The following is an 18,499-nucleotide window of genomic DNA, read 5'->3' as shown; positions in this document are numbered from 1 at the left end:
CCACGTCTTTCCCCAGAAAAGTGGAAAGACTTAATTAAAAACCAATTGTTCAGAGATCAATTGAAAGTCTTTCCACATCAAAGAAACTATAAAAAGAAGCAAGTTTCCTCATACTGATTTTATAAATGAATGGTTTTGAGTTAATAAAATTAACGGTATCAATTTTCTTGCACCAGATGTGCATTTCGACAATACATGTCTCTTCAGTGATGCTCGTGGCCAAAATATTTGAAATCCAAAGCTTATAAAAAAGATGAAGAGCTATAATCCAAAAGGTCCAAAAAAGAGTTAAATAAGGGAGATAATGCGCTACATCAGGTATAGTTAATGACCCTTCCAGTCTCATGTGATAGCTTCTTTAACAGTAATTCCAAAAATATCTAAAATTTCTATGTACTTTTATTTTTTAACCAGAAGATAATTGGCCACTTCCGGTTTATCAAAAGTCACTTTTAGTCTACAGTAGTATAAATGTATTTAGATTACAAAATATATGAATTCCGAGTACTTTTTCATGAAATATGTGCAAAAATAGCTACTTCCAGTTTTCTCAAGGTCACTTCCGGTTGGCATTTTTCAAGGTCATATGCCACCAAACATTTTGGTAAAGGTCATATGGCTATATAATGAACAAAGTTGAAGTAATAATCAATAAACCTGATAATTACACATTTCAGGGGCACTTACTCATATAAGATGCCATTAGATTGTTTCAGACCAAATGTAATATCTATTTTACACAATTAAGCCAACATTTTGCACTTGACTAAAGATATGTATAAAAGAACAAGTTGTTCTTTTATACATATCTTTAAAGATGTTTGAGAAAACAAGGAAAAGTCAACATAAAGAACTTGACCTTAACCTTTGACCTTGACCTAAATTTCTAAGTAAGAACCCAGGGGCCTCAAATAAAAACAGTCCAGGGTTATACAGTTAATGGTTTATGAGTTAAAAAAAACATACCAACAAATTTATTTGGAAAAGGCAGATAACTCCTATAAAGTTTCATCGAATCGCTTTGATCCAAATTAGCCAAAAATTTCTGAGGATATTACGAACAATTTGTAAAAACAACTTTGTCGGTATCTTTTTTTGTTACAAAGGAGATGCACTCTGATGATAAACAGTGAATAGAGAGATAACTCTTACAGAGAAAATTGTTCGTCTTAGCAGGGTGAAATTTAAAAGCGCAAACACTGTATGATACAACATAAAAATATCTAAGCGACATATAGCGAAATAAATGTTTATCGCAATAACAAAATTTGGCGGAAGAAAAAAAATTAATTATAAACCAATTGTTCAGAGAACAATTGAAAGTCTTTCCACATCAAAGAAATTTTGATAAGATAGTTTCTTCATACTGATGCGATAAATAATGGTTTAATTATATTAATGAGTGATATAAGGAAGATAATATGCTACTTCCGGTGAAATGAATGTCCCTTCCTGATTCCAAAAATATATAGTTTCTATATACTTTTGTATATAGAATGGGAGATAATTGGCCACTTCCGGTTTGTTGGAAGTAATTTTTAGTCTATAGTAATCAGTTAATTGAGAACTTGACCTTGACCTTTGACCTGACCTCAATTTCTAAGTTAGGACCTATGGGCCTCAAATAAAAATATCACAGGCTTATACGGTTTAAGGTTGATGAGTTGACAACACATACCGACAAATTTATTGTGTAAGGATAGATAACTCCTATAAAATTTCATCGAATCACTCCGATCCAAATTAGCTAAAAACTCCTGAGGATGTAACGAACAATTTGTAGAAAGAAATTTGTCACTATCTTTTTTTGTTACGAAGGAGATGCACAGATAGTAAACAGTGAATAGGGAGATAACTCTTACAAAGAAGATGGTGTGCCTTAGCAGGGTGAAATTTGGCGGAAGAAAAAATAATAATAATAAGGGCAAATACAGAAAAGTGGAAAGACTTAATAATCAGAAGAAAAACAATAGGTCTTTCCACAGAAAAGTTGAAAGACCTAATAATAATAATCAGAACAAATACAATAAGTCTTTCAACAGAAAAGTAGAAAGACTTAATAACCAGAACAAAATCAATTCTTCAGAGAACAATTGAAGGTATTCTCACCTCGATAACAAGAATGAAATTTAAAAAACGATGTTAGAAAATGTCACGCCTTGTTGATGTAGTTTGGTACTTCAAACTGATATAAAAAAAATAAGATTAATAGGTATATGCAGAAGACTTAATTGTTTTATAATGAACAAGACAGAATTTTAATCAAAGGTCAAAATCTAGAACGTCAAATTGACTTTTGACCTCAATTTCAAAGAAATAGGTCAGTGATCTCAAATCAAAAGACCCCAGGTCAATCACTTGTATGGTTGTGGAGAAATACCGATTTCAAATACAAAAGAGGAGAAAACTCCTATAAGGGTTGACCAAAACACTTCAACTTAAATGAGTTGAAGTTGTGCCTTATCATAAACAGTTATTTGGAAAACACATCATAACATTAACTGTTACGGTTTCTTTTGAATAGAAATAACAAGCAAAATTCAAAATTTAAAACATGACCTTGACTTTTTACCTTGACCTCAATTTCCGCCAAATGGACCAAGGACTCCATATCAAAACACTTTAGGCCTCTACGACTTTATAATGTGTGAATTTATTCAACATATCGCCTATCTTAAATTTTCAAAAGGAAATAACTCCCATAAGATGTCATCCGATCACTCCAGTCAAATAAACCAAATCATTCTTAAGATTAGACAAACAAGTTGGGGAAAACAGTTTGTTAAAATCTTTTACGGTTTTAGAAATATAGCGATAACAAGAAAAAGGGGACGTGGGGAGATAACTCCAATAAGAATAAGTGTTCGGTCACACAGGGTGAGTTTTGAAAATTGTTAAAAATTGACTATTAAGGGCAATAACCCCTTAAATGTTCAACTGACCATTTTGGTAGTGGTGACTTATTTGTAGATCTTGCTTTGCTGAACATTATTGCTGTTTACAGTTTATCTCTATCTATATATAATAGTATTCAAGATAATAACCAAAAACGGCTAAATTTCTTTAAAAACTACTAATTAGGAGGCAGCAACCCCACAACCAGTTGTCCAATTCATCTCAATATTTCAGGGAAGATAGATATGGAGTTGATAAACAATTTAACTTCATGCCAAATTTGCTCTAAATGCTTTGGTTTCAGAGTTATAAGCCAAAATCTACATTTTACCCCTATGTTCTATTTTTAGCCATGGCTGCCATCTTCGTTGGTTGGATGGGTCATCGATGGATGGGGTTTGTTACCCCGATTTTGTTTTTTGTCCATGGATTTATGAGTTTTGAACAGCGGTATACTACTGTTGCCTTTATTCATCGGACACATTTTTTATACTAGATACCCTAATAATGATTGTGGCTAAGTTTGGTTAAATTTGGCCCAGTAGTTTCAGAGGAGAAGGTTTTTGTAAAAGTAAACGACGACGGACGACGACGGACGACGACAGAAGACGACGGACGACGGACAACGGACGCCAAGTGATGAGAAAAGCTCACTTGACCTTTTGGGCCAGGTGAGCTAAAAATACAATAATAAGTAATAAAGGGCAACCGATACAGTTACAAGGTATGTAACATAAACCATCACGACGTCAAAGTGCGAATAGTCGGTATAAGATACACTTTTCGAGTGATTTCAATCGTTATCTTGAAAACGAGTACATGGACTGTTGTTTTTTAAATTACATTTTACTCGATACTGAACGAAAATTTCTTTTTTGCCTAAGACTTTGGAAATTTAATCATAAGTTATAAAGATTTTTTACACAAATTAAGGGGATATGTTCCGTATGTTTACAAAAATCTGCATGTATATATGACTTTGAAACAAAAAGAATAGAAATGTCCAAGAAATCGATTTTGAGGTAAATGTATTTCGATCGAACCCCATTTTACGCTAAAATTAGCATCTGAAAGTATGTTTTTTGAATGACATATTTGAATTGACCAAGTGAAAATATAAAATTTTCATAAAAAAACAAATCGTGGCATCTAAACTGTATCGATTGCTCATAAGATGACAAATGACGTCATTACCTAGAACTTATACTTAAGACTATATAATGTGTTATTTGTGAAGCTGATATGGAATATTTATCAACAAGGTCTTGGTATCTTCCAATGACATTTTTTTTAAAGGACGAGACTTTCTTTGACATAACTTTGATTCGTCAACTTTCACTGCAGATACTGGTGACATTTTTTAAAGTTTTAGTAGTTTCTTCAAACTCTTGAATGACAGATGAATAATTCCTTTGCAGAACATGCAGATGATCCGTCGTTGTACTTATATGGAGTTTTTGAATCTTATGTTTCGAACACCAACAAAAGTTCTTAGTGTTATTGTTCAATGTAATATTCATTTGAGCCATAAAGTACTTAAAAGAGGGATGAAAGATATAAGAGGGAAAGTCAAACTCATAAATTTATCGAAAATAAAATGACAACGCCATGGCTAAAAATCAAAAGGACAAACATACAAACAATAGTACACATGACACAACATAGGAAACTAAAGAAGAAGTATCACGAACCCCACAAAAAACAAGGGGTGATCTCAGGTGCTCCGGAAGGGTAAGCAGATCCTGCTCCACATGTGGCAACCGTCGTGTTGCTCCTATTATAACAAATCCGGTAAATAGTCTAATTCGATAGTTCTTAAATAAAAGATTAAGAAGAAGACTTAAGATTCGTCCAAATATCTTGTGTGTGGGTTTACCAGAGGGCTCAGTTATTTTTAATTCTTTTATAAGAGACCTGATTGTTTTTGCTAATTCTGACAAGGCTCAAATTTTTCTCGTTTAACCCATGCTCTGGTGTAGTCATCACCACGGATGTGCTGAGACCAATTAAAGGCATGTAAACGTATACCAGATTGCTTATATATCTTTTTGATTGCATTCACTTGCAATTTATTGAATGGGTAATTTTCTTATGTTGTGATAATATTGTGGGCATGCATTTTCACGTTTCCGATAAATTTCTAATCTTTTTTTCGACTTTTAGACACTTAAATTTTCGAGAAAAAAAATGCTCGTCCGATCTATCAAATCGAAGATAATGAATGAAAACAAAATTCACCAGTTACGGATATTTTTTCTAAATGTTTATCACAGTTACCATGGTTACAGATATCAGTCTTTTCATTTACCCATATTATCGATTTTTTTTCGAACGACTTATTTCTTCATTTAGCGGTTGAAGTATGAAAACAACCGCTAGAATTTCAGTTTAAAATTTAGTATTACGCAAGAAAAGACACAAATAACAAAGTATAATACATTATTACGAAATCGAAAAAATCGTCCACCATCTTTTGATATACGTGACTGCAGTTACGGCAATCACATTTTCCCCAGAAAAAGAAAATTTTAACAAATATTATTTATTCTAACAATTGTAATATGTCCTTTGCTATATTTTGCAGCAATAATACTAAAACATTACTGAATAATAAACCAATATTACCTGATGTGACATCCTCATTATGATGTTTCTTCTTAATATCATCAATCTCTTTTCTACAAGTTGCCAACTGTTCATCAATTTCTTTAAACTTATTTCCAAAGTTAAACTCTAATCTGAATAACTGATGTGTATAATCACCAATCAGGTTCTGTTTGTCCATAGATTTTTCTTGTATCCCTTTAATTAAAAGTTCCGCTTTGTCTATTTCTTTCTTACAGTGTTCAATCTCCTCTGTGCATTTTTGTATGGATCCTTTGTATGCGGACAATTCAGAAGTAACAGTTTGTGTCTGGGACTCTCCTTTTTGAATGGAATCATTCAGCTCCTGAATTTTATTTTCATGCTGTTCCTTAATGGTCTTTTGATTGTCAATTGTAGTCTGAAGATCATTGATCATGATGGTGTGTTTCTCTTGTGATACATGTAGGTCCTGAATATCTTTTTCATTATTTCTTATCATATTCAACATTTCTTTAAGGGATTTGTCCAAAACAACATGTTGTGCAGACTGTGATTCCTTCAGCATTGATGGTCCACCTAATCGTCCAATGGCCTATATAATAATAATAAATGTATAGGTTTAGTATTCAAGTTAAATTATGTTCTTATACTTAATTTGTTTTTTTTTCTATATAAATGGACAAAATAACTGGAATACTGTAGATTCGTGATCATCCGCAGTGTACTAGTTTTTTTTTGTGGATTTATTGTATTAAGATGAACGATAAGTATAAGTGTTCAAGCTACTTGTGAAGATTGGTGAAGGTGATGAATATTTTCAATGTATCTGCTCGTGAAAAAATGGCAATCTGCGTTATTCATGACCTTATCTTCATTGTGATTTTATTTTTTTATAAACAAGTATGCATATCATCTGCATTGCTTCTTTTGAAACTTTGCACAAATTATGTTTTAAATCCAGTATTAAACATCAACATCTAATTAATACAAACTAACAGCTATCAAAACAGCCGGTTGGCATTGAAATAATGTATGCCCCACCTACGATAGTAGAGGGGGATAATGTTTTCTGGTGTGTGTCCGTTCGTTTTTCCGTCCCTTTGTCCCGCTTCAGGTTAAGTTTTTGGTCTAGGTAGTTTGAAACTTGAAACTTCAACACATGTTCCCAATGATATGATCTTTCTAATTGTAATGTCAAATTATATACCATATAGGAGGGAAGTTTTGCTAGCGATGAAGCCAGGTTCAACCCACCATTTTTTTCTTAAAATGTCCAGTTCCAAGTCAGAAATATGGCAGTGGTTATTAAATAATCTGTTTCTAATTATTATGTTTGAGTTTGTTTTTGTTGCAGTTCAGTGTTTCTAATGTTCCGCTTACCCGAGTTATGACTTTTGAACAGCGGTATACTACTGTTGCCTTTGTTTACCTTATATATATTTTTTCTCAACTAGGAAAACATGTTGCATGTTCTCAATATTGATGACTTCAAGTCTAAACCTCCTAATAAGACATGTGCAAGTTACCTATGCAAATATAGTTGGGCAACCACCTATACATCGTGTACATTGTCAACAATATCGAGGTAAAGGAACGAAAATAGTATTGTAGGTAATAATCTGTTATCTGTAAACATAACTTTAAAGTATTGGCCAACAAAATCATCAAGATGAAAATGGGAGAATAAAGATGGAGATGTTCTTTTCAAATTGGCAAAGGCTTTCAAATCGTCATTACAAATGAGCATTAAAAACTGAATGGGTGATGCTTAACATGTCATGTCTTGATTACCTTCATGACGAAAATGTCGTTATCCCCGCAGACAAAGTACGAAAATAATATTATTATTTTGTGCTTATAACCACTTGGTTCTACTCGATTACCGATAAATATGTCGGTTTTTTTTATGGAACTTTTATTCACATGTCTGAACTATTGGTCGTATGTTTCATTTCTGATTCATTGTCAAGTGCATGTTCTCTAATTAGAGATACGCATTTATTTCGGATAAATGTTTCCCAATAAAGTTTTTATTGGAAGTAATTATTTTAAGTGTGATTAAGATCTGTAAACTTACACCTTCTAAATCTCCCCAATACTGATTGTATTCCGTATGAGACAATTTTCCATCCTCATGGTGTGCTAACTTGTTTCTGTACCATTTAAATCTAGCAAGGTCTGCACCTATACTTTTATCACCTGAGTGTGGTAAGTCATCCCAGCCGGTAACAGGGGCAGATTCAAGTGGTGGCAAATTCCTTAATAGGCAAACTATCAACGTAGTATCAAAGTGTTCCGACTTTACATTACTTGCTGTAACAAATATTATATAAATACATTCTAAACATACCGGTAATTAAGTGTATTGCGATATACAATATATAAAAAAGAAGATGTGGTATGATTGCCAATGAGACAACTATCCACAAAAGACCAAAATGACACAGACATTAACAATTATAGGTCACCTTACGGCCTTCAACAATGAGCAAAGCCCATACCGTATAGTCAGCTATAAAAGGCCCCGATAAGACAATGTAAAACAATTCAAACGAGAAAATTAACGGCCTTATTTATGTAAAAAAAATCAAAGAAAAAAACAAATATGTAACACATACACAAACAACAACCACTGAATTACAGGCTCCTGACATGGGACAGGCATATACATAAATAATGGTGCGGGGTTAAACATATTAGCGGGATCCCAACCCTCCCCTAACCTGGGACAGTGGTATAACAGTACAACATAAGAACAAACTCTAAAAATCAGTTGAAAAAGGCTTAACTCATCAGATGTACAAAAATGCAAGTGGACGTGGCCGGGTACTTATACATCCCGACACAAAAAGACACAATGAACAGATCTGAGAGTACTCGCAGTTATCTGACAGCTAGTTCAAAGCCACTAACCACTAATAAAAAAATCATGCATCTAAGACTAAACAATCAATCTGTACACATCCATCATCCAATGGATTTAGTCTAAAGACGTCATAAACAGCCAGAGAAAAACATGACCTTGTGCAATGCCAAGTTACAGGTATCGACGGATTGTAGATCCATGAATATGCATATAACATACTAGTTATATTAAGTTATGTTTTAATTTAATCTCCAAGCGACAAGTTTACATGGATCATTTCTAAATTTCCGGGCACGGTTAACAACAATACCGTAAAAATGAGGATGTGCTATCCCGTTTGAAATAAGTTTTCTACAGGTACAACCAAACTTCAAAACCAAATCTTTATATCTATGGAAAAATTTAGTAAAAATTTAGTAAAGGTTTTAAGTAATTTATGGTAACGATATCCCTGGTTTAATAATTTACCAGTAATACATAAGTTGCGTCGTTAAATCAAAAACATCACAACAGACACGGGCATAGCTAACAAGTTGTGAAATATAAACACCGTAAGATGGTGCCAAAGGAACATCACCATCTAAAGATGAAAAATTAACAATAGGGAACGAAAAATTGTCTCTATTGTCGTAAATTTTAGTGTGGAGTTTAAATTCCCATTTAAAACCGAAATATATAAATCCAGGAAAGGACAGTTATTACCGAATAAATTTGATTTATTTAAAGTAAGTTCCTTGGGGTAAATGTCAGCAGTATATTGAGAAAAATGTTGATTATTTAACGAAACAATATCATCAAGGTAACGGTAAGTGTTGTTGAATTTATCAATAAAATGCAATTTCGACGGGTCTTTACTGAGTTTAGTCATAAACTGATTCGTAACAGTACAAAAACAAGTCTGCTATCAAAGAGGCACAATTAGTGCCCATGGGGATTCGTATGATTATGTTTTATGCATATTGAAGACGGTAAGTCCTAGATTTCTACAAACATTGAAGACAGGTCTAAAGGTGTGCATAGCCAGGACAAAAGAGAACAAGTTTAATCTGTTTAGTCCTCCAGTTAATAAAGTTAAATTAAAACACCTAAACTATCTATTTTTTTTATCATAATATGTATAGAATTGCATAGGAATTTACAATGCTGATTTATAATATTAACGGTGTATGTTTTTAGGTAAAGAGTATTTATCTCATTACTTTGCCGTCCTGAAAACAGATTTACACATAGGTACTCATAGATATGCTCTGTATCCAAATGGTGATGCATAAAAAGGCAGAACTTATTTGAATTAATGATGGAACATTTATATACTAACTGGGTTTTTATTTCTTCGTGGATACAATGTTTTTTAACGTTTGGGTTTCGGGTGTATTTGATTGTGAGATTCTCTGGTTTGCCTCCATTAATATGTATCATAAAAATGAATATTTCGTTTGGTTCTTTATTTCGTCACGTGACTTCTTCTCTTCTCTCACCCATAATATCTGAAATCCATTTGTCATTAATGATACTACAGTAATTCACAAAATGGAATAACATATAGAAACTTTTAACTTATATATTATTTCAATATAATGGTACCAGAAGACATGGAGCAACTAAGGAATCATAAATTTTGTTTGGATCAATTTTGGGACGCATGTTCTTATAACTCAACAAAAGTTTTGGGATAAAATACCCGGTTCAGCTAAAGTGTAAAAATATAACACTCTTCAATTTCCCTAAAGCAAGTCATATCCAGACTGAAAGTGGTCACTAGATCCACGGCTAAAGAATCCAGAGCAAATAAGCTTTTACTGGATAACATTTTTGTTCGCTTTGGAGATTCCGTATATCGTCATGTTATTGGAATTCCAATGGAGACTTACTGTGCAACACTCATTGCGGACTGTTTTTGTATTGCTATGAGTTACAATTTATGACAAAAATCAGAAAAGACCCATCGAAACAACATCTGATACAAAAATTTAATAATACTTTTAGATATTTGGACGATAGTTTGGCTCTCAATTATGACGACTTCAGTATGTATACTAAAAACATTATCCTGTTGAACTTACTTTAAATAAAGCTAATACTAACAATGACCACTGCCCTTTCCTCGATCTTGATATCTATATCATTAACGGAAAGCTTAATACTAAAATTTATGATAAAAGAGATGATTTTTAATTTCCTATCATTAATTATTCATTTTTAGATGGTGACGTTCCCTTGTCACCATCTTACGGTGTTTATACATCTCAACTTGTATGATTCGCTCGTGTATGTAACAATGTTTTAGATTTAAACAAGAAAAAATTATGAATTACTGAAAAATTATTACAACAGGGTTTTCGATATCACAAACTTGTCAAAACATTTACTGAATTGTATCATCGGTATAAGGAATAGATCACCATGCAGATTTCTTATACGTTCAGGTATTTCACATCCAATTTTTTATGGAAATATTCTTTTTAAAGCACAAAAATGTTAGTTTTCACCCCAGAAGATACCAAAGCCTTTAAATAGACTTATTTAAGACGTTATATAGTTACAATACTGTTGTCATGTCATTAAAGATTGCATATTTTGGCGTTAAGGTAGATGGGGTGTCTAAATTATAATCCATAGAATCTTTTAATGATTTGCCACAATGTATTTCATATCCTGTTTGTTTAATAACATTAATAAAAAGAATGGGTCACCGGACTTATTTTCACATTACTGGTTGTGCAAAATTGTAAAGATTTTGTATAGATTATGCATGAAAAACCCCTTTTTCCGCCATAAAACGCAAACCACACCATAGAATTTTGAGATAAAATATGAGAAGATAGCTCCAATATTATGCTTTCAGATAAGAAAAGGAAAAAATGGGGTCACCGGACTCGTTTTCTTGCTACGTGTAAAAATGGGTAAATTTCTAACACATTCTATTGTAAAAGTAACACTATCTGAATTATCTGCCCTTGTATTTGAGTTGCTTCCCCTTATTTGACAAAGTTGGAAAAAAATTAATCAAACAAAAGAATTCTTATTTTTGTAAAATACAATCATAAATATGATCAAACATGGCATTTTCTATATTGTAATGAAAATTATTACACATGAATTACCTACTACTATAAAAATTTGTACATTTCATCAAAGATCTAGACCTTGTTTTCTAGTATTTCAAAATCCAAAATGGAGGAAGACACCCTATCTACCTTAATATTAATTCACTTATAGGGTCTTTGCTTCGGAACTTAACACATTTATTTAAAAACCTGTTGTTGGCATGACACGGGTTATTTCCTTCTCATATATGTTATGATGGTATGATACTAAACCCCTAACGGGACGGATTGTGTCTAATATGCATATGATGAAGACATAATCTTTCAATCAGTTTAATTGAAGTCTGGAGCTGGCATGCCAGTTAACTGTTAGTATTCTGTTGTTATTTATGTATTATTGTCATTTTGTTTATTTTCTTTGGCTACATCTTCTGATATCAGACTCGGACTTCTCTTGAACTGAATTTTAATGTGCGTATTGTTATGTGTTTACTTTTCTACATTGGCTAGAGGTATTAGTGTGGTGAGATCTCATAAACATGTTTAAACTTGCCGCATTTTTGCGCCTGTCCCAAGTCAGGAGCCTCTGGCCTTCGTTAGTCTTGTATTATTTTTAATTTTAGTTTCTTGTGTGAAATTTGTAGTTTAAAATTGAGAATGGAAATGGGGAATGTGCCAAAGAGACAACAACCCGACCATAGAAAAAAACAACAGCAGAAGGTCACCAACAGGTCTTCAATGAAGCGAGAAATTCCATCACACGGAGGCGTCCTTCAGCTGGCCCCTAAACAAATATATACTAGTTCAGTGATAATGAACGACATACTAATTTCCAAATTGTACACAAGAAACTAAAATTAAAATAACACAAGACTAACAAAGGCCAGAGGCTCCTGACTTGGGATAGGCGCGAAAATGCGGCGGGGTTAAACATGTTTGTAAGATCTCAACCCTCCCCCTATACCTCTAACCAATGTAGAAAAGTAAACGCATAACAATACGCAAATTAAAATTCAGGTCAAGAGAAGTCCGAGTCTGATGTCAGAAGATGTAACCAAAGAAAATAAACAAAATGGCAATAATACATAAATAACAACAGACTACGTTCATCATCACTGAACTAGTATATATATATTTATTTAGGGGCCAGCTGAAGGACACCTCCGGGTGCGGGAATTTCTCGCTGCGTTGAAGACCTGTTGGTGACCTGCTGTTGTCTGTTCTATAGTCGGGTTGTTGTCTCTTTGACACATTCCCCATTTCCATTTTCAATTTTATTTAATGAAGCAAATAAGAGAATAGCTTTGAACTCAGTTTTACCGGGACCTCAGAAATTGAATCGCCTATTGTAAGGTCGTAAAGACCTTGATAAATGCTTTTATACAATTTGCTAACAATAAAAGTCATGACACAGTACATTTAGACATTGTTATGCTCTGTAAAACCTCCAATGATTTGATTTTATGAGCATCCACCATATATTTCCATTTCACATTTCACTTTTGTCTCTTCCAAGTGTGTCTCATTAAAGTTAACATTTTACATTATATCCTTTTTGTTTTCATTTCTTTTTTTACCGCCAACAAATAAATAATATAACTAATAACTTACCAGGACTTGGGTATAATGTATTGAGTTGTTGTTTCGTTATAAATCGCAATCTTTTTAATGTTGTTGAAATAGAACTAAGTTCTCCTGCAAGTCCAGCTGGTGGATGGACAGAATCAAAATATACCCTTACTGCCTTTGAAGAAACCTTCAAATTTAGGAAGTAAAATCTCAGGAAGTTTGACTCTTCTACTGGCAGACTCATGTTGGTTCTTAGTGTATGTGTATATCCTTAATTTGTATCTTTAAACAGTGAATACTTGTTTCGGATCCATCCTACAGTGGTCTTATCTAACAGTACTGTACCCACACTAATTCCAAGTCTCAAACTACATGTTTTCGATACGAATTCACCTACAAGCATAATTATTTCTAGAATTATGTAGTTTAACTATTGCTGGTTTATCAGAGTCTCTGTGATCTTGTTATAATATTCACACTTTGTGTATTAGACAAGTTTTCACAGCAAATACCTCTCAAAAAAGTGTTTAATCCTACACGGTAGAATGCCTTAAGTTCGGAAATTAACAATCTATCTCAATACAGTTCACTGTAAACTTTTATTTGCATCTAGTGGTTGACTTTTTTCTTCAAAATTTGAAATTGTTACTGGTAGTTAAAAGAGAATATCGTGTGAAATCTTATCTGACTTGTAGAAATAAGTAAAGTTAAAGCAACTTAAAGATATAACTCCGGTCTAGTAACGGCAAATATTCAGTCTTAAAAAAAATTGCCTATACTCAAAGTAAAATTTGTGTAACATATACAAATTGAGAAAATGTCACGAGACTGGACAAACATCTCCTGATTTGCATGCATCACCAGCCATGATAATTGACACTCAGTCACAATCGGGAATGGACCGGTGCACACTCGTATCTAAAGATCTAAGACCGCACAAACATGTCAATAGTGAGTTGAGACACTGACACGTCCTATCGGTATTAGAATATTATAAACTTATGTATTGTCGATTTCAGTCGTTCTTCTTCATAACTCAATTGGAGCATTTATGTGATGTAATAAACAGTGTCATATTTATCAATGCATGATATTCATTATCTCATATATCTGTGAAGCCAAAGAACTCATTGAGACATATCGAATCTCAAAATAAGAAGGATGAAGATAGCATTAGTGAGAAGGAAACAGATACTTGGAAGAGAAAATTAGTGCTGTACAGCAGTTCATCAGAGTCCAAGTCTGACTATGATTGACTGTTGTAAGGCATGATACAAGAGAAATAGTCGGATAATGCAGACTGAGATGAAAATTCATACAGTGATAAAGTAGAAGGGATGAGTTCCCGAATGGTAAGAGACCGGGAACATATGGTGACAGGTAATGGTGACAGGTAAATAAGATGAACAAAATATTGTTTGTAATACAGAATTGTATAATCTGACAAAAGACTACACTGAAATATGCATGAAAAGGGTGAGAAATTCAGATTAAATATATCAATAGGTTGATAGTATTACTTGTTGGATTATATCATAAGTATCTGAAACTAGTCAGATGTCTGTATTTATTTTTGATGCGGTTAAACATCAGTCGTAAATGCATCAGCTATTTGTCAAACCAATTAAACTTTATTATTCCAATGTGGCTTTTCTCAATGTTATATTTAACTTTGCCATTAAAGTGCGAGGTTTGGCATGCCACAAAACCAGGTTCAACCCACCACTTTTATTCCCCTTTAAAAGTGTCCTGTACCAAGTCAGGAAGATGGCCATTGTTATATTATTGTTCGTTTCTGTGTGTGTTGCATTTTAACGTTGAGTCGTTTGTGTTTTCTCTTATTTTTGAGATATTGAGATCAGACGTGGCACGGTACTTGTCTATCCCAAATTCATGTATTTGGTTTTCATGTTATATTTGTTATTCTCGTGGTGTTTTGTCTGATGCTTGGTCCGTTTCTGTGTGTGTTACGTTTCGGTGTTATGTCGTTGTTCTCCTCTTATATTTAATGCGTTTCCCTCGGTTTTAGTTTGTTACCCCGATTTTGTTTTTTGTCCCTGGATTTATGAGTTTTGAACAGCGGTATACTACTGTTGCCTTTATTTCTCATCACTTGACGTCCGTCGTCCGTCGTCGTTAACTTTTACAAAAATCTTCTCCTCTGAAACTACTATGCCAAATTTGACCAAACTTGGCCACAATTATCATTGGGGTATCTAGTTTTAAAATTTTGTCCAGTGATCCGCCAAACCAACCAAGATGGCCGCCATGGCTAAAAATAGAACATAGGGGTAACATGTATATTTTGGCTAATAACTCTGAAACCAAAGCATTTAGAGCAAATCTGACAGGGGGGGGGGGGTCAAATTGTTTATCAAGTCAACATTTATTTGCCCTGAAATTTTCAAATGAATCGGACAATGTGTTGTTGGGTTGCTGCCCCTGAATTGGTAATTTTAAGGAAATTTTGTCCGTTTTCGGTTATTATCTTGAAAATTGTTATAGATAGAAATAAACTGTAAACAGCAATGATGTTCAGAAAAGTAAGATCTACATATAAGTCAAATGACCAAAATGGTCAGTTGACCCCTTAAGGAGTTATTGCCCTTAATAGTCATTTTTTACCAATTTTTCTTAAATTTTTGTAATCTTTTACAAAAATTTTTTCCTCTGAAACTACTGGACCAAATTTAACCAAACTTAGCCACAATCATTATTAGGGTATCTAGTTTAAAAAATGTGTCCGATGACCTGGCCAACCAACCAAGATGGCCGCCATGGCTAAAATTAGAACGTAGGGGTAAAATGTAGATTTTGGCTCATCACTCTGAAACCAAAGCATTTAAAGCAAATCTTACATGGAAGTTCACTTGTTTATCTAGTAATTATCTATCTGCCCTGAAATTTTCAGATGAATTGGACAACTGGTTGTTGGGTTGCTGCCCCCCAATTGGTAATTTTTAAAGAAATTTAGCCGTTTCTGGTTAGTATCTTGAATACTATTATAGATAGAGATAAACTGTAAACAGCAATAATGTTCAACAAATTAAGATCTACAAATAAATTACATGACCAAAATGGTCAGTTGACCCCTTAAGGAGTTATTGCCTTTTATAGTAATTTTTTAACAATTTTCATTAATTTGGTAAATTTTGGTAAGTTTTTACAAAATATTTTCCTCTGAACTAAAGGGCCAAGTTCATTACAGATAGAGAAAACTGTAAGTAGCAAGAATGATAAGTAAAGTATGATCTACAAACACATCATCATCACCAAAACACAATTTTGTCATGAATCCATCTGTTTCCTTTGTTTAATATGCACATAGACCAAGATGAGCGACACAGGCTCTTAAGAGCCTCTAGTTTTATATAAATAAGGCCGTTAGCTTTCTCGTTTAAATTGTTTTGCATTGTCATATCGGGACCTTTTATAGCTGACTATGCGGTATCAGCTTTGCTCATTGTTGAAGGCCATACGGTGACCTATGATAGTTAATGTCTGTGTCATTTTTGGTCTCTTGTGTACAGTTATCCATTAATTGGCAATCATACCACATTTCTTTTTTATAATTAGTGTATCAGAAGATTAAAACATTTAAATATATCTATATGAGTGTCTGTTTTTTGTTAATTGATATATATGACAAGGAATATATAGTATATTTTTTAATAAACAAAATATATGAATAGGGTGGGGTATTTGATGTCTCAGCTGCTCACCCCTACCAAAAAACAGTTTGAAGTATTCGACCAGGGCTATATATATATATAATAGATTAAATTCTGTAAAAGAGTGACGAAAGATACCAAAGGGACAGTCAAACTCATAAATCTAAAACAAACTGACAACGCCATGGCTAAAAATGAAAAGAACAAACAAACAAGAGCACACATGACACAACATAGAATACTAAAGAATAAACGAGAGTAAATGTTCTTACCGATCGTTCGAGTGTATTTTAGATCGTTGTTAATTCCGTCCAGTTTGAACATGTTGAATCCAAGTATTTACATTTTACGATATTTATAAACATAAACGACTCACTGGTTACATGTTAACATTTATATATTTTCCACAATAAGTGTTGCACTACTGAATGGAAAATAGATTACCTTAAAGTTTGAAACTACACAATAAAAAAAATCTTGATTTCAAAAAATAAATCTGTGTTTTCCTATTCGTCTAACAGTGCAGACGAATACTTCATGTTTGTTGTTTGTTGTGGAATCACCAAGGAATATGGGAAATTCCGATGTCTTACTTTCCTTTTACGTATGTAGCTGTACAGGTTTAAACCTCCCATTGTTTTGGAGCACTCCCGTGCACTTGCCGAATATGGCCTGGGTTTTTTTCGTCACAAAGCCTAATCTCAGTACAGGCAAATCGGTGCATTAAGGAAAGTTCTGGATGTAAATTTTAAAGTAAATAAAAAAAAGTAAAATCATAATCAAATGGAAAAAATCAAAAGCTCAAACACATCAAACGAATGGATAACAACTGTCGTACTCCTGACCTTGTACATGCATTTTCTTATGTAGAAAACGGTGGATTGAACCTGGTTTTCTAGCTAGCTAAGCCACTCACGTGTATGACAGTCGCATCAAATTCCATTAATATCGACAACGACAAATGAACGATGCATGAACAAAACAAAAAGACATAATACGTAAAAGTGTTAAAAAAATAGGGGTACAGCAGTCAACATTGTGTTATAATCTTAATGACAATAAAAACAAACAAGCACAAAAAGGCATACATAAAATTTAACAACCTAGTTCGTTGCTTACTTAATTAGTTTTGTATTTTATTTATGTATGTTAAATCCACCCATAAAAGATTGAAAGATTTTAAGTACTGGGTCCGAATGGTTAGATTAACAAATTAACTCTGACCCAGAATCGCGCGTTTGACGTCAGAATATAAACGTCACACAGGTAGACGGATAAAAATTAGTTTGTCGTTCAAAGTATACAAAAATTATAACAGAACAATAACACAATGGCGGGATGTTTAAGTACAGAGCCACGTCATATGTATCAGAGAAACACAGAAAGTAACACGGACAAAGCACATATTTAAAGCAAAAATGGAAGATAATACAAACAACACAATGACGGGATGCATAAGTACAGAGCCACGTCGAATTGATATCACCAAAAACAGACCAAACAAAAAAAAAAATATTACAGAACTAAGGATTTTCTTATCCCAGGAATAGATTACCTTAGCCGTATTTGGCACAATTTTTTGGAATTTTGGGTCCTCAATGCTCTTCAACTTTGTACTTGTTTGGCTTTACAACTATTTTGATCTGAGCGTCACTGATGAGTCTTAAGTAGACGAAACGCGCGTCTGGCGTATTAAATTATAATCCTGGTACCTTTGATAACTATTTACACCACTGGGTCGATGCCACTGCTGGTGGACGTTTCGTCCCCGAGGGTATCACCAGCCCAGTAGTCAGCACTTCGGTGTTGGCATGAATATCAATTATGTGGTCATTTTTATAAATTTCCTGATACAAAACTTTGAA

General features: G+C 33.4%; 1 protein-coding gene across 1 annotated transcript; it reads right to left on the bottom strand.

The window, feature by feature from the left end:
- Window positions 1–452: 452 nt before the first annotated feature.
- LOC143046492 (uncharacterized) lies at window positions 453–13,351 on the bottom strand. The gene is made up of 4 exons (XM_076219648.1): window positions 13,006–13,351; window positions 7,559–7,794; window positions 5,521–6,073; window positions 453–457 (listed from the first exon to the last, which is right to left on the bottom strand). The coding sequence occupies exons 1-4, from the start codon at window positions 13,205–13,207 to the stop codon at window positions 453–455; spliced, it is 996 nt and encodes a 331-aa protein (XP_076075763.1). The 5' UTR covers window positions 13,208–13,351.
- Between the last annotated feature and the right edge of the window lie 5,148 nt (window positions 13,352–18,499).

Source organism: Mytilus galloprovincialis, chromosome 9 (assembly GCF_965363235.1).
Source record: "Mytilus galloprovincialis chromosome 9, xbMytGall1.hap1.1, whole genome shotgun sequence".
Taxonomy (NCBI): Eukaryota; Metazoa; Mollusca; class Bivalvia; order Mytilida; family Mytilidae; genus Mytilus; species Mytilus galloprovincialis.
This window is presented reverse-complemented; position numbering and strand designations above follow the sequence as displayed.

Bases quoted from the DNA above. Each gene is read 5' to 3' on its own strand.
- LOC143046492 (XM_076219648.1), bottom strand. From the start codon at position 13,207: ATGAGTCTGCCAGTAGAAGAGTCAAACTTCCTGAGATTTTACTTCCTA. The intron at 7,795-13,005 runs GTAAGTTATTAG...TATTTGTTACAG, and splicing joins TACATTATACCCAAGTCCTG to CAAGTAATGTAAAGTCGGAA. The intron at 6,074-7,558 runs GTAAGTTTACAG...ATTATTATATAG, and splicing joins ATTGGGGAGATTTAGAAGGT to GCCATTGGACGATTAGGTGG.